Source organism: Adiantum capillus-veneris, chromosome 4 (genome assembly GCF_014529385.1).
Source record: "Adiantum capillus-veneris isolate H3 chromosome 4, ASM1452938v2, whole genome shotgun sequence".
NCBI lineage: Eukaryota > Viridiplantae > Streptophyta > Polypodiopsida > Polypodiales > Pteridaceae > Adiantum > Adiantum capillus-veneris.
This window is the reverse complement of record NC_140934.1, coordinates 14,182,658-14,208,121: the sequence shown is the minus strand read 5'-3', so window position 1 is coordinate 14,208,121 and position 25,464 is coordinate 14,182,658. Positions and strand designations below refer to the sequence as shown.

The 25,464-nt window shown below is 43.4% G+C and overlaps 1 protein-coding gene across 8 annotated transcripts; it reads right to left on the bottom strand.

Moving 5' to 3' along the window:
* On the bottom strand, window positions 1-23,873 carry LOC147458745 (uncharacterized). 8 transcript variants are annotated; one of them, XM_086510181.1, is made up of 5 exons: window positions 23,790-23,873; window positions 23,586-23,663; window positions 21,920-23,470; window positions 1,001-1,053; window positions 1-847 (listed from the first exon to the last, which is right to left on the bottom strand). In XM_086510181.1, exons 1-5 carry the CDS (start codon window positions 23,856-23,858, stop codon window positions 592-594), a joined length of 2,007 nt encoding a protein of 668 aa, XP_086366307.1. In that variant the 5' UTR covers window positions 23,859-23,873; the 3' UTR covers window positions 1-591. The 8 variants fall into 8 exon arrangements, 4 of the variants coding, with proteins under 4 accessions (XP_086366307.1, XP_086366306.1, XP_086366305.1 ...); XR_015187793.1 differs by lacking the exon at window positions 23,790-23,873 and adding an exon at window positions 21,759-21,839 and having other exon boundaries at window positions 765-847; window positions 21,920-23,783; XR_015187795.1 differs by lacking the exon at window positions 23,790-23,873 and adding an exon at window positions 21,759-21,822 and having other exon boundaries at window positions 765-847; window positions 21,920-23,783.
* Window positions 23,874-25,464: the final 1,591 nt, after the last annotated feature.

Below are 25,464 nucleotides of genomic sequence, written 5' to 3'. Positions count from 1 at the left end.
TAAATTTCAATCATTTTGCAGCCCTTCCAACTTGGAAAAGCATTACCAATCTTTGCTGAACCACACACAAGAAATTAGGTCGGCATCACACAACGCAACATAAAGCACCTGGTGCGCCTCATGCTTGTATGATACTTGAAATACATTATCATGTCTCCCGCCCACGAATTGGGTCGGCAACCTACAAACATTCTGAAAACCCTAGTAGTATCAGGCTTGGTTGTTTGTACTTGAAGGCGTTTCGCACTAAAGCAGGGGGGGGGGGGGGGTAACCCCTGCTGCGCACGTCACAGCTGAAGGTCTCTAGAGATCCCCGCCCTCTCTAGGTAGCTCTGCCAAAAGACGCGGAGTTCTGCGGTTCCATCCGTAAGAAGACAAGGGAGATGCCGTCACCTCTACCGCCACCCTGCTGTGTGCGAAACACCCCTTATATTTCTGTACACTAGAACAAAGTATAGTTTTTCTATTTTGGAACTTGGGACAATACAGATAGTAAGGAAAAGGAAACAATAGAACCCCTGGTCCCTGGAGGCTGGGCCCGATCCCATACGAGTGTAGATATTTGTCTTGCTTGCAAATCCTGAGGAGGAGTCAGACATGATCCCACCCAGAAAATGCTGTTTCCGCTCGGCATTTCTCATTGCTCAAGCACTCTAAACTAGACGACCACAAAAATGCCAATTTACTTAACGTGGAGCTTGAACTTCGGGGTGAATCCCCTTGGATTAGTGTACAACCTTCTTCACTAGCTGCGAGTGTGTTATCCTTATCAATCTTTGATTGAGGAGAGTCCAATTCAGCGTCTGCTTCTACTAGATTTGAGGCTTTTGTGAGGCAAATCACAAGTCTGAAACAGAAGATATGACAAAAACCAGTTTAAACTTTATTCAGAGAATAGGATCTCCATAAACATGCAGTCAGGTAATGACAAAATCTTCAAGTTCCATTACAAGTCCATTAATATTCTTGTGATTGAAAACAGAAACCATCAGGTACTCACTCGTGCAAGATGTCTAAAATGTCACAGCCCAAGCCTGTAAGGAACAAAAATTCCTAAACAAAACAAACTGTAAAGTAATTAGTGACCAATCCAGTAAAAGTAGGGACAAAGCTTCAAATCTTCTTCAACCTATACTATAACAAACTTGTGTTACTACTACTTCAAAATCTCTCAAGCAATTTTCTCACGGAGTCATGGAGATCGATTACCACCACCGCCCCCACCCCCCAGAAAAAAAAAGATCCTAAAGGTCAAAGTGGCCCTTTATCGAAATAAAACCTGTACAGATAATCATCATGTCCCAATGGATACTTAATAAATACAATAAGATGCACTACTCTGAAGGATGAGTCCTCTGTTGGGGGGAAATCAATGAACAAAATAACTATGTGGATTAATTAAAACAAAAAAGATGAGTGAGGAATAAAACCATCAAACTCCATCGGTGTAGAATCTGTCACGAGACAGGCACCACGTGCCAACGGAAAAGAACAGACTGAACAGACTTTTAGCACTTCAACAACAACTGAACTGAAAGAGAGAGAGAACAGCGCGACACAAAGTGGCGGAATCCCACCCCAGAGAGTATTGGCCCCAAACCTTGGTGCCCCTTTCTATATTTCTTTATATTACTTGAACTCAGCACAATGCAAGGACTCACACTCTACACCTTCACCCAAAAGAGTGCCAGAGAATGAGCCCTCTGCACATATTTAAAGGCCCTTGGCCTATGAAAAGCAGTTTAAAAGCTATCAACTCAAAAGCATCTTGTTCAAAAGCAGATGCCCAAAAAATGCCAACGCAAAAACAGAAATCCGTACAGCTCTACCACGTAATAGTCAGCGTAAACGCGGAAATCCGTATAGATCTACTACATCAGCATGTCAACGTAAAATCCGAAAATCCGTACATTTCTGTCAATGCAAAATCCGGGACTCCGTAATGCTGCTACGTCATCACAGCCACGCAATCAAGTGTGTGTGTGTATGGGCTTGCTTTACTTTAATGTTTTTGGGTCACTTGCGCCCCATCGGACGGGGTCCCATAAGTTGGTGGGAACTTCTCTTAAAAAATAGGCCGCTCGGTAAGACTTTGCAAGTTGGTAAAACTTCTTATGTTGCTTCTACTTCTTCACTTAGGGTTTAGGCCCTTGAGCCGGGATCTGCAGGTTGGCTCCGTTCTTCAGTAGCTTGACATGTCAGTAATTTGTGACATCCTCCCTTCTTTAAAAAAAGTAATTGTCCGCAATTACAACAAATCTGCAAAACAACTCAAGTTAGCTCAAAATTTTTTGAGGGTCATTCCAAAAATTTTAGTTTTCTCATTCCAAATCCGAGCTCTTGATTTCCTCGGTTGTTGGCTTCCCAGAAGAATCTCATCCAATAAGGAGTCTCATTCCATATCGGAACTCTTGATATCCTGGGTCGTTGACTTCCCATAAGTATCTCATCCAATAAGGAGTCTCATTCTAGATAGGAACTCTTGATTTCCAAGGTCATTAGCTTCCCAAAAGAATCTCATCCAATAAGGAATATTCAGTGGTTGGCACATCACAAATGCTCACATATGCATGTTACAAGACATAGAAACATAAAGTCGCCGATGAACACTCCTCCCGCATAACCTAACAAAGTCCGGGCCGAGAGATATCAACGACTCCCTCATCACTCCTCCTGCATAACCTAACAAGGTTTGTGGCGGGAGACATAGAGGCCTTTTACAACCAAACGCCCCCCAGACTATAGCCTGCATTGTTTGGAGGTGCTGAGAGTAACCACTGCTCAGACTTCTTAATACTCCCCTCGTAAATAACCATCCAGGTCCGGGCCATGAATTAAAAAACAACACTTTTTAAACATTCAATAATCCCCCCACAAGTAACCACAAGGGTCCGGGCCATGAGTATGAACAAGCATTCTCAAACGTCATTTCTCACTACTACACCCGGAAGTAAAAATCACCCATCATTGAAACTAGTATTAAAACTAGAGTCAAACAGAGGTTCAAAACAGATACCTTCCATTTCAAACAAATTCCAAATAGCATCACCAAACAAGTTCTCAAACAGATTCAAACTAAAAAAGCAATCTCGACATCAATCGAGCTCAAAAAGTCGAATGACTTTCCATCCTAAAACCTGCACTAAGAATTAGGGTTAGGAACCTTTTATAAGGTCGTAGCCGATTGTAGCATGGTCCATTAGCTCTTGGATAGACTGTCCCCCTGTGGCGGTAATGATAGTCCCAAGACATAGCAATCTCACTGGACCTCCAAGGTTATCAGCTCAAGAAGAGACACCTACTAAGAGATGTCGAGAAATTTCAAATTAATGTGCTAGGGTTTCCATGGCAAGCATTTCAGGATACCCCACTCTACCAGAAGTTGCACTACGAAGGAAGAAGTCAGAAACCATATAACTTCTGGCAAAGATTTTCTTAAAAGCTTGCCAAGTCCTTCAAGCATCCAGCTTGGTAGCTATAAAAATCCACCACTGCATGACACTGCCTCTGAGAGAAATGGCAGCTCGAAAAAGAAGTTTTGATCCTTCTCTGCAAGTGATCTTTATGGCTTATGCCCTGTAAGACGAAGCGATGAAGACAGAAGCGCCCCGATGCGCGATGAAGTAAGGGCGGGAGTGACTAATAAGTCCGGGGTCTGGACTGAAGATACTTCAAATAAAATTCTTAAAATTCCAGTAGACTTTGAAAGCGCCAGTTTTTGCTCTGTCTGCTCTTTAGTGGGACCGATATGTTTTCAGAAAAGCACACGCCTAAAGCTTTGATACCACTGTCACGAGACGGGCACCATGTGCCAACGGAAAAGAACAGACTGAAAGGACTTTTAGCACTTCAACAACAACTGAACTGAAAGAGAGAGAGAGAGAGAGAGAGAGAGAGAGAGAGAGAGAACACGCGCGACACAGAGTGGCGGAATTCCACCGCAGAGAGTATTGCCCCAAAATTTGGCGCCCCTTTCTGTATTTCTTTATATTACTTGAACTTGATACAATGCCGGTACTCACGCTCTGCACCTTCACCCAAAAGAGTGCCAAAGAATGAGTCCTCTGCACATATTTAAAGGCTCTTGGCCTATGAAAAGTAGTTTACATGAAAAGCTATCAACTCAAAAGCATTTGGTTTAAAAGCAGATGCCCAAAAACTCCCATCACAAAAACAGAAATCCGTACAGCTCTGCCACGTCAGCAATCAACGTAAAACGCAGAAATCCGTACAGGTCTACTACGTCAGCATGAAAAGCGGTTTACATGAAAAGCTATCAACTCAAAAGAATTTGGTTCAAAAGCAGATGCCCAAAAACTGCCATCGCAAAAACAGAAATCCGTATAGCTCTGCCACGTCAACAATCAGCGTAAAACGCAGAAATCCGTACAGGTCTACCACGTCAGCATGTCAGCGTAAAATCTAAAACTCCATACAGTTCTGTCTGTGCAAAATCCGGGACTCCGTAGTGCTGCCTCATCACAGCCATGATTGAGTGTGTGTGTGTGTGTGCGGGCTTGCTTTACGTTAATGTCTTTGGGTCACTTGCGCCCCATCGGACGGGGTCCCATAAGTTGGCGGGAACTTCTCTTTAAAAACAGGCCTCTCAGCAAGACTTTTCACGTTGGTAAAACTTCTTATGCCGCTTCTACTTCTTCACATAGGGTTTGAGCCCTTGACCTGGATCGGCTCCATTCTTCAGTAGCTTGACACGTCAGCAATTTGTGACAGAATCTCAGGCGTTGGATGCTGAGCAAGGTATTTCCCACTCTGTTCTACAACAATTTGTGGTATCTCAGCTATACGCTATCTCCTCAAATCTCGTCATTTTGAGTCCAATGAGTTATGGTGGTTGAGGATGTCTTCTCGAATGAAATTCCCTAGTTCTATCGATCTTTATCAGTCGCCTTGCTAGTAGATGTGATCATCACAAATCAAGAGCCAACACAGCCTTCCTAAGTAGAGTAAAAGGAGCAATTTCTGGCTGTCATGTCGTGTAACTCCTGTTGTAGAGCCCACTGTTGTAACTGGCCCCATAGGAAGAGCTGCATCAACAATGAGAATGCTGCATTACTCCAGCAGCCAGAGTCAAATCTCTTAGCAAAAAGAGATTCACAGCCTTCCCAAATCTTATGATAAACCCATGTATGTGTTGGTAAATCTGGAACTGACAAGGTTTCAAGAAAGTAATGTTCTGTAGCTGTGAAGTTATATCTCCTGCTGTAGAGGTACTGCTCCACCGCAAGGCTCTTCAAACATCTCCGATTAGGACGATAAGTGTGCCAAAACACTTCCTAGAGGGACATTGATATGTCCCCTACCTTTCCCTGCCCTCAATCTTATACCAAGCAGTGGATTAGAGTATATGTAGTCCTCCAGACTCCAGAGTCCAGCTGCAAAGAAACAGAAGTCTGCCAATGCCCTTCGCCCCACAGCATATGGAGCCCTCTGCAGTCCATCTGCAGAGTGACAACAGACAGGCAAGAATAAAGAGTCAAGGCTACAGTAGCCACACAGGGCACACTAGTGGAATGGACACACCCATCCTGATACAGCGCTCAAGACTAACTAGACTTTCGGGGAGATCACTGCACTGATACTGCCTACTGAGAAGGATACAAATATCATTGCCAGAGATTAGGGGAGGCTTGCAAGCCTCTTTACTATGAAGGAGATAGATACCATAATGCAGAGACCCAGGCAACAGTTCATGGGATGTCCCCCATTGTTACACCCAATGTAGGTAATGTATCCTTCCTGGTTTTAGACCATCTTCCTTCCAATTTTCTTTTGAACAGTTGTATCACATATGATGGTTGTACTCATTCTGTCGAAGTGGCAGTGGAGAAGCGAATCAGATAATGAACACAGCAGCAATTGGTGCTAACAAACCTCTCTCCGAATATGGACAGCCACCTAGACTCAAAAAAATTGCGACAGATTTCTCTCTGAATCGGCCCCAAACAGTGGGAAACCCTCTAAGCTTGTACAGCAACAGTCGTCGGCAGCCTGTATGTGGAGAGGGTCCCTCTAAATCTGCAAGTACTAAAAGATACAGAAGAGAAAGAGAGATGATCAGAGATAAAGAGATCGCAGATAGTGGTGGGTGACAGTAGAGAGAGAAAAAACGTTGAGAAAGAGAGTGGGAGAGAAAGATCAACCCAAAACCCAAAACACTGGCAACTCTGATGAGTAGAATGTGTGGAAGGGCTAGCTCTAGGGTCCCTGAACTCCTATATAGGGGAAGGGGGAAGAAGGGGGGGGGGGGGGGGGGGGGGGGGGGGGGGGACTATTATAATGCCATGAAAAGGCAATGATCCAATAGGAAGGGATCCGCCTCTAGCCAACCTACCTGATAAATATTCAAAAGGCTCGCTACCTCACATATAGAGACACACAGCCACAAAACAGCCAACTCCCTAATCTGCTCCTAGATGATACCAGATAGGAGGTGAATTTCTTAATACCCCCTCTTGGCTCTTGGACGTGGTACAAATCCAAAAGAGCTGGAGTGAAGATTTAGTGCCTTCTCAAGAAGAGGGTTGGGGAAGATAACAACAACATTCTCTTAAGTCAAACAATAAACAAGAATAGTCCACAAGTTGAACAATACCATCAAGAGTGATATTTTCACTCTATATGCTTCATCCTGGCATGTAACACCTATACAACTCTCATTGTTCCAAGTAATTCATGGTCATCGCCAGTGGTCTTCAAAAACAATCACCTCACACAAACAGACTGGAATGTAGCACAAGAAGCAGCACGATACTCCTCCTTTGTAAAGACAAGACTATAGTGGGTTGCTCCTTATTGCTTCACAAAACTGCTCTTGCCCGCATTCGTGAGACTTGTACAATCCTAAGGACGTCCAGAACGCGGTCTTGTATACATCTCCAGGAGCAATCCTAATCTGATGATAGCCACTTTTCAGGTTGATTTTGCTAAAACATGTAAAACCCTGTAGCATGTCCAGTATATCATCGATCTTGGGTATCGGAAACCTGTTCTTGATGGTGATTTTTGAAACCACCCGTAGACTCGCTAGAGGGCATTAGACTTTAGCTTTCACCCGAATCTTCAATTGGATTTACGACACAAATCAAATACTCAAGTTAACCTGTGACTGGAACTAACACTTCAAACAAACCACAGCTTGGCACACAATGACATTGCGTTGGCCCCAAAGGTTAGCGTCCCTTTCGGTATTTCTTTATCCAAAATTTGGAGAAAACCTTTAAATTCCTACAAGCTGTCCCACTTTTAACGGGCTGAAAATGACCTACTCTAGCCCAATTTCAGTAGCATAACTACAGTAGGAGGCTTCACAGACAAATCCTCAAGCAAAAGGTGACTTTCCCAACGCATTTGAGCACTTTTCCAAACCTATCGAGAAATTACAGCACGCTGAACTCTCTGTTTTTAGCCCCAAAAATTCACCAGAACACCTGTACAACGATCCCCTAGTTTCCCCGAAGCTCCTAGGGGTATTAGGGATCAAAAAAAGTGTCAAAACCCTTAACATATGAAAATACACAGCAAGCTGTAATTCTTGTTCTGTTTCGCCTACCGATCGCATCCGTAGCAAGCCCTCGAGCGCCCGCACCTGTATGGCTACTTGCCCTTTGAATTGGATGAGATTTCTTGCGTTAAATCTATCCGAGTTTGCATGTACCTACGGGAGGTTAGCATTTAACTAATCCAGTACCAGTGGCAAATGCGCATGAACCCACACAATTGTACATACAAATGAAAAGCCCTTGAGCTGGGCATTATGTTTCTCTATTCAAAGGGGGAGACAGGTCCGCGAGAGCAGAATCATCGTGCTACATAGAGCAAGGGAGAAGGCAAGCTTTTCATTAAAGCTGTGATCACCTACACCCACTAATCACACACACTGGAGTTCACAATGAGTCAAAATCAGCCACTCCACTCTCCTAGATCGATGTTGGGCACCCCTTGTTTATGTTGAGTCTGGCAAACTGATCTGGTGCTGCCATGTGTCCCATTTGCTTTTTTGAGTTGAATTCCTAGTACCCACCAGCTTATAAAGTGTCGCGTGGGGCCCAAGTGACTTTGAAATGAGCCTAGACATCCTTTTCCAGCTCGGATTTCAGTGCCGATTGGCCCTCCAACTCGTGGAGACTTGACCTTCACTACTGCAGGTGAAACTGTTGGCCATCGCCCATTTCACACTAGCCATACAATGTTCAGCCTTGTGACTTCAAAAAGAGGGTCCCAAAAATTAAATAAAAATCATGGGAAAGAAACCAACAACTAAGGTTAGTGGTTGCCAAAGCCTTGTGACATACCCCCCTCTTGAAATCGCAAACATCCTCGATTGCATGCCAAATATACATGCCATAGATGATTTAGTGTGATTAGCACCCTTTTATCATCACATGGATCCGCAGGAAAGGCCATAAAATATAGATACAAATAACTTAATGAAACCTTCATACTTTTGTCATTTCTGTCTAATATAGAATTACACTTCTAAGTTCTATGGCACTATATCCGTATATACATTTGATGTGCTAGCTCCATCATCAACCCTCTTTTGAGCACGTTGAGTTGGGGCATACGTAGGTTGTAACCCAAAGGCCTAAAGGTAAAGCTGCAATGCATTCGGTGACTCTAGCAGGTCGTTCTCTTCCATCCACTTTGCATTCATACGTGGATAGTTCTTGAACTTCACCAGATACCAGCGTGCAACTTTCCCTTAACTTTTCTTTCCTTATGTGCCAAAATCTGCTAAGGTACCAAGCTCTCATCAAGTTCCTCAAATTTTGGTCGATCCTCATCTGCCACATCACCCACGAAGGGTCTTAGAAGACTCACGTAAAACGCATTATGAATCTTCTAAGTGTCGGGCAATTTTAGCCTATAAGCAACATCGTTGATCTTGTCAAGTACTTGAAAAGGCACATAATAGCGCATGCTGAGCTTAGAAAACAACCTTTCCTTGCCCTTCATTTTCTTTAACCTTGCCTTTTCAAACCGCAAAAGAACCCAATCACCAGGTGAAAACAACAATTTCATCCATGTTCTCAACCTATTGATCTGCTTCAAAAATCTTTTCCTTCATGTGCAAAATGGAAAGAACCTTTTTGCCACCCTCAAAAATTTCAAAAGATGCCTTGCTTGTTGACGAATGCACCGTATTATAGTATGCATACTCAAGCATAGGTATATATTATTCCCACTTGCCCTTATTATCTGACACACAACATTTCATCAAATCTAAGAATGTCCATCAGTTTGTGGATGAAATGAGGAAGAAAACTTGAGCGTAATGTCCATGTTTTCAAACAAGCCTCTCCGAAATAGGCTCGTCATACGAGGATCACGATCACTGACAATAGATTGTGGCATACCATAGTACTTAAACAAATTGTACATGAATAACCGTGCCATCTGATCAGATTTTATCTTTTTTCCTAACAAAAATAAAATGGGCATGCTTGCTAAACCTGCAAATAATGGCCCATATACCATCATTCTCTATCAGCGTTCTTGGAAGGTCAAAGATAAAATCCATAGGAATACTCTCCCATGGCTTATCTGGAATCGACAGTGACTGTAACAACCCTGGTGCTTTTGCCTGTCAAACTTCACGCATGCTCACACAAAGGCATCCACATCTCCTCAAAGTAGGCCAATAAAAGAATGTCTCGATCGCTTTCATTATCACATCTATACCACAATGCCCTGCATACGGTGGGACATGGCTTTCTACCATAGCTATATGTCGCAATGACCTAGTGACACATAGTCTACCATACTTAATGATAAAATCGTCCCTGAGGAGATAGAGCTCATGACGTTGCCCATCTTGCAACTGTTCAAAGATCCTTGCAAATCTTCAGCAGTAGCATATTGTTCTTTCATGTCATCAAGCTCATGATGATAAGGAATTGACACAGCTAAAATTTGTGGCTTTCTTGATAACGCATCAGCCACAACATTCTTCTTGCCTTCCACATGCACAATCTGAAAGTGGAACATAGAGAGAATGTTTGCCTATCGCATATGCTTTTTGGATAACTTTGATTCTGTCAAAAAATATCGCAAGGTCTGATAATCTGTCTGGACAACAAAATCAGCACCTAGCAGGTTGTGTTTTCAACTCGAAACTGCATGAATCACGATCAGTAGCTCTTTCTCATAGATTTGCATAGGGTCCTTGTAAGATTCTGCTTTCATCATCTACTACCCGACCATCCTGCATTAACACTATCCCAATACTATTACCACACGCATCGCTCTCGACCACAAATGACTTCCTGAGATCTGGTAAAACAATTATTGGATCCGAAGTCATCTTTTTCTTTAAGAGATTAAAAGCTGAAATCTCTTTGTGTCCATTTGAAAGTGACCTCTTTCTTTTGCAAAGCCTGTAGGGGTCAGCAAAGTTCCTATCATAAAATCTAATATCTAACCAACCCAAATGATTTTCTCGTATTAAATTGATCACTGATATGGGAGATAAACGGGAACAAGGGTTAAGATATAAACATGTGCTTATAGATCTATCTCGACACGGGCTCAATAATAAAGGGGCCCAAATAAGAGATGGTCTATCAAAGAGCAAGGCTACCAATGGAGCTTAGAAGACCTTAGGGTTAGCTTCATTAAAGACCTCCAAAGGTTAGTGTTTAAAGTCCTTTGACCTAAGATAGGGCTGAGCTTGAGGTAACCCGACCCAAGCTCGAGGTGCTTGTCCTGATTGAGGTGCTTGTCATGCTTGAGATACTTGTCGTGCTTGATTAAGGTGCTTGAGGTGCTTGTCATGCTTGAGGTACTTGTCGTGCTTGATTAAGGTGCTTGTCCTGCAGGATGATTAAGGTTGATAAGTGAGGAACTAATTCTTTCTCCCATGAAATGTTTCTTCTTCCTCTTCCCTACCCTCATTCCCTGCTAGCTCTCTCCACCTTCGAAGGTGTTTGAGGTCTTTGGACTGAGGCTTAGGATAGTTAAAGCTTTCTTCAAAGTTTATGTTATGCTTGTGATGCATGAAGCTTTCCATCTTCATTGCATCACCTAGGTCACAAGGAACACAAAGATTGTATTGTAACAAGTCTGTCTTTTATTGGGAGAAATCATAATACAAATGTCTATTGAAGGGGGGACCAGCTCCACATAAATCCGGTCCTCAACTGTTGTCATGTTCTTTAAATTCTCTCTCTTGCAAAAGTATTGTTCATGCCAAGTTAACTGATTGCTATGATTATGTTGCTATCTTCAATTATGTTCACCCGCTATGCTCACAAAGTAATTTCTCAAAAATACTCTCATTAATTTCCGCTACTCTCAAGTTAAATAGGCCAACTCCATTACATTGGTATCAGCGCATTTGGTTCACTTTTCTTGCTTAAAAAGAGAGGCCCTTAAGTAGCCTATGAATGGTTGGTGTTGTTAATTATATTAGGGTAAGTGGAACTGGGATCTATTATCGGCTTTGTTGAGCCCACTATGTGGGATATGGTACACACCTCGGGAGCTTTGGCCTTAATAATGGAGTCTTTTAAGTTTTTAGACTTGCCTACGGCTTTACCATTATTGAGCCATAAGAAGTCCGAAAGGAGCTGGCCCTCGGCAACTCTGCTATGTTAGACTTACTCCACTACTCTCTATAATTAACCACTTCGAGCTGTGGGTGTAGATACTTAAGCGCCGATTTTCAAAGGCTAAGAGGAGTGACAACTAAAGTTTTGAATTGCCAAAGCATACACTAAGTACATACATAAATTTTGTTAACATGGTTGACAATAACCAAGAGAGTAGAATGAACATTGATAGCTTTGATTTTGCACATGAAGGTGCTAATAATGATGTTTCCATAAGGAGAATCTACTTCACCTACAGGGGAAAGAACATGTATATAGATGCTAGTGAGCGTGGTTGCACCATTCCACTTGTAAATTCTCCTGCTTTTGATAAATCAATGAAGAGCTCAGTTTCTACGTACATGATTTTTGTCAAAGAGTCTCTAAAAGATCCTAATGTTTCATCAAATGTAAATGGTAGGAATCAAGAAGAGTTAGACTTGTTTAATTTTCTAAAAGGATTTCAAGATGTATTCATCGATGATATCCCTATGGACTTACCTCCAAAACGAGGGGATGATTACCATCGCATTGAGCTCCTTCCAGGAAGCTCACTACCTAACAAGCCTCCTTATCGAGTCTCACAAGCTCCACAAGAGGAGATCATGAGGCAAGTACAGGAATTGGTAGACAAAGGGATGGTGAGGCCTAGTTCCTCTCCCTTTTGTGCTCCAGTCCTTTTAGTGCAAAAGGAAGATGGTACATACCGTATGTGTGTGGACTATCGAGCACTAACCATATCACTATCAAAAAAAGATTTCCCGTGCCTCGGGTAGAAGATCTGTTTAATAAGCTACAAGGCTCTATCTACTTCAGTAGGATTGACCTTAAAAGTGGCTATCATCAAATAAGGATAGTGGATGAAGATATCCTAAAAACCGCGTTTCGCACAATGTTTGGTCTTTATGAATATCTAGTCATGCCTTTTGGCTTGACTAATGCACCACCTACGTTCAATCGTCTAATGGGAAAAAAAAATTAGACCTTACCACAAATTCACTGAAGTGTTCTTTGATGATATCATCATCTACTCCGAGTCTTTGGAGGAACATAAGCAACATCTCCAAGTGATTTTTCAAGCATTGAGGGAGAATAAGCTTTTTCCAACCAAAAGAAAAGCGAATTTTTCCTTCAAGAGATTCAATACCTAGGTCATATTATCTCTCAAGATGGTATCCGTATGGATCTATCGAAGTTAAGAGGTAATAAATATGGCCTAATCCAAGGAATCTACATGAGCTAAGAAGCTTTATTGATATGTGCGCATACTATAGACGCTTCATAGCAAAATTCTCTCAAGTAGCAGGACCACTACATGACTTAACTAAGAAGAATGTTAAGTATGTATGGACTGCTAAAGAGCAAAATGCTTTTGACAAGCTCAAGGAGAAGCTTACCTCTCAACCAGTCCTCATGCTTCTCGATCTCTTAAAACCATTTGAGGTCCAATGTGATACTTGTGGTGATTGCCTTGGAGCAGTTTTGCTTCAAGAAGGGCATGCCATAGCATATGAGAGCCGAAGGCTCAATACTGATGAACGAGTCTTGGGCATTTATGAGAAATAACTTTTAGCTGTTCTACATGCCCTAGACACATGGAAGCACTACTTATTGGGGACTCCATTCATTCTACAAACCAATCACCAAAGTCCCAAGTATTTCATGACGCAAACCAAACTCTCTAACAAACAAATGAGGTGGGCAACTTTTCTTTCGCAATTTAATTTTCATATTGCTCACATTGCTGGTAAGCACAATCAAGTGGCCGATGCACTTTCCCAACGACCAGAAGTTAATGTGGTGTCTACAGCTACTCACAATGATTTATCTTCTATGATAGATGAGTAAGCTACTGACCCTCACTTTAAAGACATGATGTCAGCCCTCGCTTTGGGGAAGAAAGAGGAACCATTCACCTTGCACGATGGTTATCTTCTCCACGACAATAGGCTATGTGTTACCCTTCCCTTCGTGAGACTGGAGAACGTGGTTGATGCACGGATTGCTCAGCTTTTCGACGTGCAAAAGAAGGACAAAAAGCACGGAAAAAAGCAGAAGAAAGACACTGACTTCCCGGGATATTTGGGTCGTCGATCGACATTTGACAAGGCAAAGAAACTGAAGAAGCGCGTCAAGTTTGAAGGCCTACCCAGTTCTTCTAGCTCTTCAGACTCGAGCGAAGAAGACAGGAAAAGCAAAAAGCGAAGCAAGAAACAAAGCTTCGGAAAGGGTAAGAAAATGGCAAAGAAGGCTACATCTCGCCCAGAGACTGACAGTTCTACTGAGGACTCGTCTACAGACAGCTCAGATTCCGATGACGGAAAGTTTTATGCGAACAAGAAGAATTTTTACAAAGCCAACCAGTATGACTTTCTCGAAGATGAAAGCAAGAAAGTCCGAGAGTTTAAAGAAGGTGGCCACTCGATCAAGTTTGATACTTTTTGAGGATACTGAGATGCTTCGAAGGCTTTGTCTTTTATACAGCAGTTTGACATCGCTTTCATGGGAGGACGCTATTCAAAGCACTCCAAGATTCGGAGAGCTGCCTCTTATTGTAAGGGGAATGCTCGCACTTGGTGGTCCACGCTTCTATTAAGCAAGACTGTGCCAGTTACATGGCTGAAATTCAAGAGGCTTTTTATTTCTTCTTGGTTGACTCAAGAGTTTGAGCGAGATATACGAGCTGCTTGGAACCATCTTCGGATGACCAAGAGCGATACAGTAAATACTTACTGCGAAAGATTCTCGAGCTCTTTTGTACCCGCCTCTTCATTCAAGAAGATCTCGTTCAGAGAACAGATTGAGCGATTTACCTTGGGTCTACCTACAGAGATCCGAGATCACTGCTTGGAACAGAAGTCAACTTCTATTCAGGAGTTGATAAGTCATGCGAAGCGGGGCTTTGCCATTCTCTCTGGCAGTTTGACCTACCCCACAGATGAGGCCATGACACAACAAGCCGAACAGACTTCTGGGAATGAAAGTAAAAAGAAAAAGAGCAACCCAGCGAAGAAGGATGCACGACCCAAGCTTACTCCTAAGGAGAGAGCTCGCTTCATCAGAGAGGGGAAGTGCTTTGGATGCGGGGAACATGGACATATCTCCGCGAAGTGCCCTAATAAGGCACAGAAAGAACAGAATGATAAAGACGACGACAGGTCTGAGAGTTCGAGAGCAGTTGAGGAATGTGGCAAAAAAGGCAGATAGAAAAGCAGAACTGGTACCACATGGCGTGGAACCTGCACCGAATCTAATGATAAAAGTACAAACTTTGCCGCTTTTGGGACAAAGTGAAGGATCAGGAAGCCCTTTTGAAGGAGCCAAGGCCAACTTCTTTTCACTTGGAATTGGCGGCTCGATTTGGAACTACGCCCGACAGACTGACGCCACAGGCGGAGGTAGTTCGACTGGCACCCGGATGGGATGTTGCCATTACACCGAGCATTGGCAAACTTCGTTTGCTATGACAGGGGTGTTCAGGGCACACGAGTGACGTTCTACTCAGGATCCCTTGGTACCACAAGAACTACGCCGTGGTTGACTACCGGGCCGAGAAAGCGACTTTGATAAATGAAGGGCTTAGAGATTGTACTTGATGAACTTCAATTTCTTACTCATTCTTTTGGAAGAGAACTGAACGCTGGATAAAGGTAGAATATGTTTTGACCTGATCAAAAGAACGCCAAGATTTTTCTCCACACTCATGCCGATTGCTTTTCAGAGGGCCTGAAGATCAAACCATTGATCTGATACCTAGAAGCACGCCACTGAACCGGCCACCCTACCGTGTGAGCCGAGCACAGAATGAAGAGATTATGAACCAAGTGAAAGACCCCTCTTGGAAAAGGGTCTTGTCCAACCTACTACTTCAACGTATTGCTCTCCAGTGTTGTTGGTTTTGAAGAAAGACGGATCTTGGAGAATGTGCATCGATTATAGATCTCTCAACAAAATCACCATCAAAAACAGATTTCCGATTCCTAGGATCGATGATATACTCGACAGGTTACAGGGATCCTCGTGCTTTAGCAGGATTGACTTGAAGAGTGGATATCATCAGATCAGAATAGCGCCGGGAGACGTCTACAAGACAGCTTTTCGAACGACTTTTAGGTTATTTGAGTTTTTGGTGATGCCTTTTGGCTTAACCAATGCTCCTGCGACATTTAACCGGATGATGGATAGGATTTTTCGAGAGTACAAGCTATTTGTTGGCACTTTCTTTGACGACATCATTGTTTTCTCCAAGAATGAGACAGAACACAGAGATCATCTGCTTCAAGTCTTTCAGGCATTACGAGATCACACGTTAGTGATTAATGCAAAGAAAAGTGAATTTTTTCCTACCAGAGATACACTTTTTGGGACACATTGTGTCAGCAGCAGGAATGCAAATGAACCCGGCCAAGATAGAGACTATTCGTGATTGGCCCGATTTGAGGAATGTCCATGAAGCTAGAAGCTTCTTGGGACTGTGTTCGTACTACAGGCGGTTCATACGAAAGTTTGCAGAGGTTGCTTCCCCTTTGCATACCTTGACACAGAAAGGAGTACCTTTTTCGTGGGGACCCACAGAGGTGACTGCCTTTCGGACATTGAAAGAGAAATTGACTACGAGACCTATTTTGACTTTGCCGGACTTGCAGAAGTCATTTGAAGTATATTGTGATGCTTGTGGTCGTAGTCTGGGTGCGGTCTTGATGCAAGAAGGCCATGTCATAGCTTACAAGAGCCATTTGTTCTCTAGGCCGGAGATGATAGCACAGATCTATGAGAAAGAGCTTTTGGCGGTTATCCATGCTCTTACTTAGTGGCGGCATTACCTACTCGGAGCGGATTTCACTGTCTTTACAAACCATCAGAGTTGGCGCTACTTCTTGTCACAGAAGCAGCTTTCGGAAAAGCAGATGCGGTGGGCGAACATCTTGTCACAGTTTCACTTCCAGATTGTCCATGTGCAGGGACAGAAGAATGTGGTGGCAGATGCTTTGTCTCGGAAACCGTTGGTTCTGGCTATTTCCGCGATACATCATAGGAGCTTCGAGGATATGGTCGATCAGTATGCCACAGATACAGATTTTGCAGATTTTCACACGGATACGGGATGGGGAGACAGTAGCGGGATACTCCCTTCAGAAAGGCTACTTGATGAAAAAGACTATGTTGTGCGTTACACAGCCGTTGAGGGAAAAGGTTATGACTGATTGCCACTGTCCACCTTTTACGGGTCACCGCGGCATTGCTACCACCATGATAGGGGTAGAGAGATATTTCTTTTGGCGGAGACTCAAGAAGGATGTGGAAGAGTTTGTGCGCAGTTGCTTGGTATGCCAGAAGGTCAAGTTTGAAAGGCATAAAGCACAGGGATTGTTACAGCCTTTACCCATATCCACCCGCCCCTGGGAAAATATTGAAATGGATTTCATTTTTTTGATCTCCCGAGAATACAGAATGATCACGATGATTTTCCGATTACATGGCACGTCTGAGACGATTCTCTCCGATAGAGACCCCAGATTTATGAGTTGGTTTTGGAAGGCAATTTGGGAGAACATTGGCACGCAATTGTAGTTCTCGTCATCGTTCCACTTGCAGACTGACGGGCAATTTGAGATTGCCAATTCAGTGATTTTAGATTTATTCAAGTCTTGGATCTCGGATCAGAAGACTCAATGGGAAAAGAACTTACCTTTGGTGGAATTTGCCTACAATAACACGATACATTCTTAGACGGGGAAGACGCCATGTGAGATTGTTGAAAGTGCTGCGAAGGTTCCATCCTTCCTGAGCACGAAAGATTAGATATTGGAAGTGGATGAATATTCGCGAGATTTGGATGCGGCTTTTGCCAAGGTTCGCGAGACTTTACAGGAGTCTCAAGAACGACAGAAAAAGGCAGCGGATCGCCATCGTCACCACTTGAAATTGAAGGAGGATGATTGGGTGCTCTTACTTTTGAGAAGGCACGCCTGCGAAAGAAAAAGGGAAAGGAGAGGCTTTTTCCAAAGCTTAGTATGTGATACTTTCCAGATTACTGAAAAGATAAATGATGTCTCCTTCCGATTGAAACTGCCAGATACTTGGAAGATTCACAATGCATTGCATGTGAGTCTCTTGAACCTTGTTAAGGGTGATGTGCCTGATGATGGGGAGCCTGATGAGCAACCCGCATTGGAAGAAAACGAGGAGATCGTTGTTCCTGAACAGATTTTGGCACATAATGATACAAAGAAAGGTAAAGTCCGAAGGCGGTTCTTGGTTTAGTTCAAGAACTTTCCTGCATTTGATGCGAAGTGGATGGAGGAGGAGGACCTAGCAGATACTCCTCGGATTGTGAAACTTTACCTCGATGTTTTGGTTTAGCATAGTCTACTCCAAATGGAACCCAGAATTCAGCTTGGCCGGAGATCTAGTGCAGTGGGATGCACAAGAGGGGAGTCACTCCACTCCTTTGTCAACAGATGCCTTGATTTTGATACTAAAGTCACTGATGTCTCTTTGAGCTTCAGGGATACTGAGAGCTGACAGTATTCTGCTGGATGACTTTATGAAATGGAATTCCTGATTATGATACTGATTTGTTCTTGACTTCTTGTGAGTGCAGGAACTGATAGACGAAATGACTGCAGCATTTTGGTCTACTTGATCTCGAATAGACATGGTTGCAATAGGGGTTAGTCAATCGGACATCGATGAGGTCCCGATTGGACCTAGATGTGATTGCTAGCTACATTGCCGATAAATCATGGTCTAAGATCCGAATGAATGTTGAATGTCATGTGATGTGACTGTCGATTTTGTACATGTGCTAGATGTGTGTTCCTAGTACGTAGGCACTAAAAGTCAGTGTCTGCTAAGACGGTTTATGGCTTTTGTCGGTTTTGCAGGTGTAATCGCGATCGATTACAATGCTTTCAAGAGGGGGGTATGTCACAAAGTGATGACGTGGCGGATAGCAGAAACCCTAAAATTCCTGCAAACCCTAATTTCTGCCAAAAACCCTAATTTTCGAAAATCGCGGAGGCGGAATATTATTTTTTTTAAAAAGCTTGCTTTTTACTGACTCTCATTGAGAGAGAGAGAGAGAATCTGCTTTTGCTTTCAAGCTTTTGGGGCTCTGCTTTTGGGCATCCCTTGTAACCTTTAAATTAGTGGTGAGGGCCTCACTTCTCAGAGCATCTAGACGCAGAGTCTGAGAGTGAAACCCTAACCACTCTCTTGTACTTTGATGATTGATCAATACAAAAAGAAATACCGAAAGGGGCGCCAGTCTTTGGGGCCAATATCTCTAGGCACGGAACTCCGCTGGGCCAATGCAAATCTATTGTGATTTGTGAATTGTTTGGAAGTGGTTATTTGGTGTTGTCGCGGTTGATTCTTGACTTGGAGTGTCCAAGTCTGTTACAGATAGTATGAACCTTGTCAATGCTACATTAGAGTAAGCAAATGTACAAATTTCTTTTAAATGACCAATGTTTTTCTCTTATAAAACTAATTCTCTTTTTATTGTGCACAAATTTAAATAGTATGCATGCTTAGAATCATGTTTGTAATGACGACGTCTCTCAAACACCAAGTAGCCCAAAGCAGGCTGAAAACAGCGAAAAACAACAGTGGAAGTATGGCTGAAAATTGTAGTAGATGTAGAGGAATCTCGACGGCAAGGCATCGGATGCCGAGCCATGTAGGAAAGCAAGATCCAATGAGCAAGGCCCAACGCTCCCCCTCTGTGCAGCAAGCGTTGCCTTGTTGTCCAAAAACGCAGCTCCCCAAGAAAAACGCAGGGGCAGCAAAAACGTGAATGGATGACGGGAGTTTCCGGCGAGGAAAAGGGTCCCAAACCCTAGCGCTAGTGGAGAAATCAGCAGATCTGTAGGTTCTTGCAAAAAACGGACGTAGCATGAGCATTCCGTCGCGAGAAATAATGTCCAGAAGATGGCGCCACCCCCTCTTGGAGAGATCGCTGGCTGGTTGCAGAAACGCTGGCTAATCTCATTGTGGAAGGAGTAGTTGATGCGGATCATGTAGCACCCAATCCATGAAGAGCCTGAAGCTAATGATACCATGTGAGAGTGCGCGTGTGCGGAAGCGTGAGAGAGAGAGAGAGAGAGAGAGAGAGAGAGAGAGAGAACACAAACGCTAAGTGTAGGGAAGAGGGGGCAATCAAACCCCCCCATGACTACCATCAACCACAAGACCTGAAAATACAACGTATGTCAAACTGTGTAAGTGGGTACCCCCTGGCTCCCTATATAGGTGCCCAAGGGGGAGGTAGGGCAATGCATAGGAAAACCCCACGTCCCAGCATAAAATGATATAGAGAAAATATATGTGGGCGCCTGGACAAAGGTGGGCGGACAGCCCGGAGTGGGCAACCAGACAATGCAGTGGGTAAGTGAAGCAGCATAGTGGTGTAAGTCTAACAAAGCTGACGTAGTAGGCCGTATGGAATTTTTGCATTTTGCGTTGCTAGTGCCACGTGGCAAACTGTACGGATTTTTGTGATTTGCGCAAGGCTGATGACGTGGCAGCTTTAGCGCTAGCTTTTGGGATCAGATGCTTTTGGGTTGAAGTGCTTTTGATATGATGCTTTTAGGGCTCTGCTTTCCAGCATCCCTTGTAAGAATAAAACAGCCCTTGGGCCTCTCACTCTGCAGAGCATCTCGACGCAGAGTCTGAGAACAGAGGACCCTCGGGAGTTGTACCTTGATGTGATCAATAATAAAGAAATATTGAAAGGGACGCCCAATCTTTGGGGCCAGTGCTTCTGGGCACGGAACTCCGCCGTGCCATGTCGACTCTCGCTCTCTCTATTAAAGTTCCATGATATTGAACTTTCTGTTCATGTGTTGCTATTGATTTCTCGCTTGGAGTGTCCAAGCTTGTAACAACCATAAAGTATGACCCCCCTCTCACTTGCTTCTGCCAGATTCGGCACGTGAGAGCCAAAGGAAGGGCAAACTGTTGCTCCAACCGAGTTCCTGGAGCACTGATTCTTTTAAATTGACAATTGGCTGGCCTGGTGAGTATCTTGGACAACATGTGTTGGAAGTCTTTGGTACAAGGCTGAAAAAGAGCTTGAGAAACTGATGTATTCGTGAGACGCTGGTGGATGGCTTGGGCATGATGCATTCATGGTTCTTGCTATCAGATTGATGGAAGCAGGATGTTCACTATTCTAGTAACAAGTAAACAAGATGTGTCCAAGATAAAGGAAACAAATGTGCTCACTATTTGTGAAGGCGGAGGAGGTGTCGACGAGCCTTAATTTATCATCAAGTGTAGACATGATTGATTAAAGAACGGTCAAAAGTTGCATTCTCCGAGGTGTGTCAAATCTGTTGCGCTCACGGAGCTCCCAAGGACTCAAAAACGTGGTACACCTGCAAGTGCTCAGAGTTATCCTCTTGGTATTGTCGACCATTCCTAAATACTTAAGAAGATAAGTAGTACATATACATTGGATCTTCCTCATAACTTAGCATTTATCCTCAGCCATCTTAAGGAGAGTCTATAACAGATGAACGAACAATTTTGCTTAAGAAGATTCCCAACTTCAAGGATACTATATGCCCATTGCCACCCGATTCAAGTTGGTCCCTAACCAAAGCGTGAAGGACTCCAAAAGGGCTTCTTACTCTGAATATCGGATCAAGCATCATCCTAGCTAAATACAAATTGGGAATCGTAAGGTTTCTATAGAGTCTCCACATGGATCACAACGGATATTACAAAGAAAACCAAAAATGGGGAAAGTGTTTCATCCCTAGACATGAGGACATCTAAGAGTCTCCAACTAGTGTTAACCGGACCTTTAGACTAGGATGCTTATAGAATCCTCTAAATAGGACCCTAAGCTGACCCTTCACCCTAGGCACTGCATGCCTGAAAACCCTTCTGAAGTAAGTGTGGCTGGTACTATAGCATGCCAGGCTGGAGTAGATTGCAGATGCACACTCCCCGGCTCGAGGATGAGCTAGTTAGGCTCTATGGCTTGGAGATGAGTCAGATTTCTATTACTTATGTTGCCTCATGTGCGACATAGGCTTGTGTCTTGTCTGAAGGCAAATTATTTATATCATTGTAGAAGATAATTTGTAGATAACGACACAAGCGGCAAGTGTCAAGAGAGGTAGCAACAAACCATACTCAATAACAACGTAGTATTGTGCAGGTTCAATCACTCCTTAATGGCCAAATGGAATTGTTCCTCCTGACAGTGCACCCAATCTGCAAATGACTCTTTTGAAACATATGCCTTAGAAAAAGTTCAAAATCCACAAGATGCACTCACACTAAAATTACTTTACCTTTAACATATTTGATGCCTTCAGCATGATATTTTGAATCTTCCACTTGTTTTCATTCATCAAGATTGCTGCATCTACCATAGCCCTCTTGGTAACTTCAAGAGCATGCAATCTGCTTTGAAACATTGCAAATCTCTCCTCCAGGTTCACAAGACAACTATCAATCATAGCCATTATTTCACTCCACGAGTCAATGTGCTTAAGGACAGCCTTTTCTTGTTGATGGAGTTCATTACAGTCTTTGGAAGATGCACAAGATATGCCCTCTCCTTTCCCCACATTTCTCAAGCCAGAAACATGTAAACAAGAATCCAACAGCATAGGCAGTTTATTCTCTCCACCATCCAGACCTTGGGGCAGGAACCTTTTCAAGAACCTGCACTTTTTCGTGTGAAAGGGATCCTGCAAACATGGAGCAGCCAAAGATTCCCAGCCAGTATCTATACGTATACCATCCTTGTAATTCAGACCACAACCTTGATAGTTGTCCCATGCATGATGTGCTCCAATCTTTGAGAGGCCTAAGGACCATATCTGATTTTGCAAGTTGGAAAACTGAATCAGAATCCCGAACCAACACTCTCTAACAACCTCATCAAACCAGTTTTCTTTGTGTACAACCTTATCAACTTCCGACTTCAAACTCCTAAGTTGATGATCGCTCATTGCTGAGCATGTGCCATGGCTCATTGCATAAGCTCCTGAAGCAATGTCTTCTGCGCTCGTATTGAGTACAGGACTACTACTGCTAATAGAAACCACATGTTTTGTCTTGGCCTCTTCTTTAGATTCACCAGAAGGAACCGACTGCATCTGTTCTGCACCTTCCACAAAATGCACACTGTTGGAATCATAATTTTCCTTCATCAGAATTGGTCTGAAGTGCCCCTTGCAAATCTGTGGTTTTGCAACTGCACCCAATTTTTCCTGTCTGGCAGTTGGAGCATTGGCAGTAGCCTCAGAAATTTTGCAACAGTCCTTACCTTCTAGATGGCCAACTTGTCTGTCTTCATCCTGCATGTAGTTTGCGAATATGCGCAGAGCTTGCTTGCATTCATCAATCTCTCTTTCCAGGATAAGTCTATCTGCTTCCTGGCTTGAAATGACATCTTTAAGCTGGGAAATGGTTGCTTCATTGTAAAGAGCTCTGGCTTCCAAAAGTTCTTGATAATGTCTAGCTTCCATTTGGAGAGCTGCCTTTTCTGCCTGAAGTCGCACAATCATTGAAATTGCTTCCTTTGCGGCGCTCTCAGCAGCAGTCCTCTCTTGCTCTAGCTCATGATTAAGAAAGCACAACACTTCTTGCTTAGACATGAAATTGTCTGAGAGCTTGTCAGAGTTGAGGCCGTGATGGCAGCATAGGATTGAGAATCTTGAACAAGTGTTCGTGGACGCTTCTTTCTCATCTGCACCTCCACTTCTTTCTTTGTTGCAGCAGCACCTGTAGGTGTGAAGACTAGTCTTTTCTGAAGGGATTGGATCCAAAGTGGAATAAGAGAGAGAACCAGAAGAGCTCTCTCGTATCTGGGCGTCTTGATGGTCCTCGTCCAGCTGTAAGGTGTTGAAAGCAGTCATCGTTTCAAAGCACCCGCTCACTCATGAAGAAAAGGGCGGGCCCTTCATCAGCCCGTGGCAAGAAAGGTGTTGAAGCAATCATCGTTTCAACGCACGCCGCTCGCTCATGAAGAAAGGGGCGGGCAATGTCTGCACCTCCTTCATCAGCCCGTCGCAAGAAAGTACAAAACTGCAAACAAAAATTACAAAACACAGAAAGAACTTTCAGATAGCTTGAGAACATTAGGCCGTTCAAGAAATTTGGCCTCGTGGGTGTTCAGCGTGCAAACTTGAGCACATAATCACAGCCGCTCACATAAACACAGTCGACATATTTGTGTTGAGCAAGAGGAAGAAATGGCCTTGTGAGTTGCGTATCCTTCATCCTTTTGGCCGATCTGAGATGTTGCTTAAGGGTTGCGTATCCCTGTCATCACAATTTTGACAACCAATATAGCTAGTCCATCTGGTAGGGACGTTTCCTGGTTGAGGACATGATACAGCTGAATGTGTATCACTTGTCGTTTGCCCCTTATGTGGATGAAACGCCCGTACTGCTCCGCATGTGGGCAGGCGGGTAACCACGGTCTCTTTTTTGCATCTATGAACAAGTCCTACAACAGCACCAACCCTCATGAGAATTTGTGTCAAGTGGCATACATTTGTCATTCTATTTGGGTGAACCAAATTGTAAGGTGCTACGGGGAGAGGGTGGACCCACTGCTGCTAGGATGCTCAAGAGGAGAAGTTTCGACCTCAACCATCACTTCAACATTAGTCTCTATGGTTATTGTCGAGTGCTTACACTGTCCTTGGATATCCACGCCCACACCCTCATGCCATTGTTTGTCGGGTGGGTAAGGGGAGTGTTTGTAAAGGATAATTCAACTTGACTGCACAGTGCAAAGGTGCAAGTTGTCTAGCTATGACAAGTGCAAGATGGACACTAGATAAAGAGTATTAATTGGGAAGCTAGGGGGAGGATTGATGTGCTCTTTGCAAATGAAGAGGAAGAATGAGCTCAAATACCCGTAGCTATTGAGCTTTAAGGAGGCAAACAATAGCTCTCTTTGATTGAAGCTCTAAGCTAGTTTCCAAGGTAGGCATTTCAAATTGCAAGTTGATTGTAGAAGCACACAATCATTGCTTTACCTAAGGTGTCTACCTTAGTGTAGTCTAAACCAAAAGCCAACTAGTCAACAAGGAGATTTTGACCAAAGCAACAATGGGTGATTTTCACTTCGAGACTGATGGGAACCTCATAAATGCAATTGTTTGTGTCCTATCAATGGCCATCCATGATGGAATCCTAGGAATGGATCAAGTGCAACAAGTGATGACTTTCACCTCTAAGTAGGGTTACCTTTGCCACACTAACATGTATAACAAGAAAGCAAAAATTATAGCCTCTTAAGGCTAGAAAACTACTTAAGGGTCTTAGGAAGAAGCAAATGAATTTTGAAGCAACCTAAGAATCACATCTTAACTTGGTTATAGGAATACCAAGACTTCTTTCTCAAAGAATTGACCCAAATGCTACCAAGATGTGAAGTGGACCATGAAATTGAACTCTTATTAGGAGCCAGTCGAGAAGCTAAAAGCCCATGTAAGATGTCAATCTCAAAAGCTGTAAAGGTCAAAGAACATCTTCAATTACTACATGGGCAACATTTATTTAACCTAATGTTTTACCATAGGGCGCCCTTGTCCTCTTTCAAAAGTTGTTCACTACCATGAACCATGTCATTCTTTCCCACCATCCATAGCCTCTCTCACTCTCTTTGTGGATACCCCAGCTTATATTCCTTGTCTAGGACCCCTAGCAATTCCACGTCCTCTGGGGCCATGGCTTTTTAGAAGAACCCATTTTGCTAGACTAGGTCATAATTTGTTGTACTGAGTTGGTGGTGCTTAGGTAACAAAGGCAATTGTTGCTATTGTGCACGTGGAGTTGGTGCACTTGAAGTGCCTTAAGGTTGATTTTAATAGTA